The 2596-nt window shown below is 54.3% G+C and overlaps 1 protein-coding gene across 1 annotated transcript; it reads right to left on the reverse strand.

Annotated features, from left to right (window-relative positions):
* Positions 1-841: 841 nt before the first annotated feature.
* PHACADRAFT_265868 (uncharacterized protein) lies at positions 842-2078 on the reverse strand (the record flags this gene model as incomplete). Its single annotated transcript, XM_007402315.1, has 3 exons — positions 1635-2078; positions 948-1560; positions 842-897 (listed from the first exon to the last, which is right to left on the reverse strand). The coding sequence occupies exons 1-3, from the start codon at positions 1989-1991 to the stop codon at positions 842-844; spliced, it is 1026 nt and encodes a 341-aa protein (XP_007402377.1). The 5' UTR covers positions 1992-2078.
* Between the last annotated feature and the right edge of the window lie 518 nt (positions 2079-2596).

The following is a 2596-nucleotide window of genomic DNA, read 5'->3' on the forward strand; positions in this document are numbered from 1 at the left end:
CTGAAGTGAACTGATGATGAAAGGCCAAGTAGAGACGGCGCACCTCGAGAGCTTGCTTATAGGTGCCATCTCCTGTCGATATCATTATTGCAATATTACCTGGAGACCAACTGGCACTTGTCGTTGTTCTCACTAGCTCATGAAATGTTGACGAGACGCACTAGAGCTAGCTAGTTTGCAAATGCATGCCGCAAGTTCACCTATGGAGCAATATAGTTTATAGCACCCTCGCATCCTGCGTAATCGACATCGCGGACTTGTCCACATCGTATATCGAACGCAAATCTCTGTCGCTGTCCCCCACAAACGAGCCAGCTTAGAAACCCGCTGCCTCGAACTTCACTGCGTACGGTTTCAATTAGCAAGAATAACCACCTAAAATCATACATATTGATCATTCTTTGATATTTTAGCATTCAGCCGTCGCTCATCATGGTATCCAGAGGTCAGAGGAGGAGGGATACACGGGGCTAATTAGTTAATATTTTCAGCTGAAAGGGGCACGAAAATCGTTATGAGAATAGAAGCCAAAAAGACCGAACACTTTCTGGTAAAAACATACGATAGGTAAAACCTGGAAATAAGAGCCAAACAAAGACACCTTTTTTTGGTGGATCCTGTTGCAAAAAGCTGTTCTGCTTGCAGCAAAAAGAGGTACAAATACTGCTGGGCTATCCATATATAGAATAATAAATATATTTTCTATTGGGATAGGTACAAAAAAAAGTATGCATCTACTATCTATTTGCTCAAATAGGAGAGCTGACTTTTGTCGCAAAAGAACTGTAATACAAATACATTGACTATTTTTTGGCGTCGCTGTGTGTGCCCGCTGACACGTTCACTGGTCGTCCACTGGTCGTCCACTGGTCGCCCACTGATCTACCTGCCGGTCGCCTGAACAGCGCCCGCGAATGCGAGCGGGTCGGGCAATGCAAGCGGACAACCCGCGCGGGGAAAGACCCGCTCGGCGTCGATCTCGCTCACGTCCCACACCTCAGGCGCCGACGGCAGCGGTGCCATGAGGCTGCTCGGCGCGAAGCTGTCGTGGCTCGCGAACGCCGCCGTGCGCGGCGTGTGGTGGCCCGTCGTGTGCGCGACCAGGGGAGGCATGATCGGCCCGGCGTCGACGTCAGGTCCCTTGACGTGTACCTCGACGCTGCGCACGCTCCCCATCTTGCGGTGGCCCGCGTGGATCTTGGCGCCGAGCCACGCGTCCTTGCCGTCGCCGCCGTCGTCGTTCCACAAGTGCACGTTTGCGTGAGCGGTGCGGAGCTCGTCGTCGTCCTCGCTTGTGTCCTTGCTAGGCGCAGCGGCGGCGACGCTCGCGATGAGCTCCGCGCCAAGGCTGCACCCACAGAGCATGCGGTACGTGCGCACGAGCACCGTGGCGTCACAGTGCGCGCGCAGCGTGAGCAGCCTGCTGTCGAGCAGCGGATAGTGCCGCGCGGCAGATAAAAGGTCGGCGAAGTAGATGTTGAGGGAGGGGTGGGTGAAGGTGTACGCCTCGGCGCGGTCGGGCGAGGAGGAGGACGGACTGGGGAGCGCAGGTGGAAGAGGCTTCGTGAGCGCGCGGAGCCGTTGCAGGTCTTCAGAGGTGATGATGTGGTTTGCGGAGGGTGTTAGTTGGAGACGAGAGGCAGGGACCGCAAGCGGGGGGATGGAGACGACGGAGACGCATCGTGCGGGAATAAGGAAGATATCTGCATGCAGGGAGATATTGAGTTGAACGAGACCAAGAGCGGCGTGTTGGTAGAGGGACGGTAAGTCGTGTAGGCCTGGTGAACAGCAGGCGAGACGATGACGGCGCGTGCAGCCGCATCCGGAGCATCGACGCCGCGCTGGTGGACACGCGCCGCAACGACGCGACGCTTGTCACGTCCGTCTGCAAGCCTGTGGTGCTCTCGCGCGAGTGCACCGGTGTCGGGAGTGGAGACGACATGATTAATTGTTGGTGAGGTGATTAGTTGCTTGTTTAAGTGGTCATGCATTGTAAGTGGCGATTTACTGGTAAGTGACCACCATTGTTTTGGCGATGATTGAGCAATGAGTGGGCAATGAGTTGTTATGACAGAGGTTTCTTAGCAAGCCTGAAGCTTGTCTGATCGCCTTATCCGCAGATGAGGTTAGAGCAGAATAAAGAAACGTGAATATACGAAGGAGCTGAAAGCTGAGATACTACTGTACATGCGCGGGGTATTTATACTACTGCTCAACCTAACCTAAGGACTAGTCTACTAGTCAAAGGGACTGCGGGTGAGTCAGGGAAGCTGCGCTCTATGAGTCGGAAGTGAGTCGTACTACTAGGCTAGAGTCAGAGACGAAATAGGAAATGATATCCCACGCCACCATGCCCATCATAACATTACCCCCCAATCTATCTTCGAGCAACGGTCAAAATTAGTTCAGAGCCCATATCTCCTCTTGAACTCGCGCGACAGCGTCCTCGAGGGCTTTCTTGATGACTAGGAGCGGCTTGGACTGTTTGCTGCGGCGGCAGCGTTCGCGCTTGAGCTGCCTCTTCGAAACCTTTGCAGGAGTCGTCCAATCCGAGAGCGCGCTCGGAGATGTCCAGCCGGGATCGATGACGTTGAGG

The sequence above is a fragment of the Phanerochaete carnosa genome (genome assembly GCF_000300595.1).
Source record: "Phanerochaete carnosa HHB-10118-sp unplaced genomic scaffold PHACAscaffold_98, whole genome shotgun sequence".
Classification (NCBI taxonomy): Eukaryota; Fungi; Basidiomycota; class Agaricomycetes; order Polyporales; family Phanerochaetaceae; genus Phanerochaete; species Phanerochaete carnosa.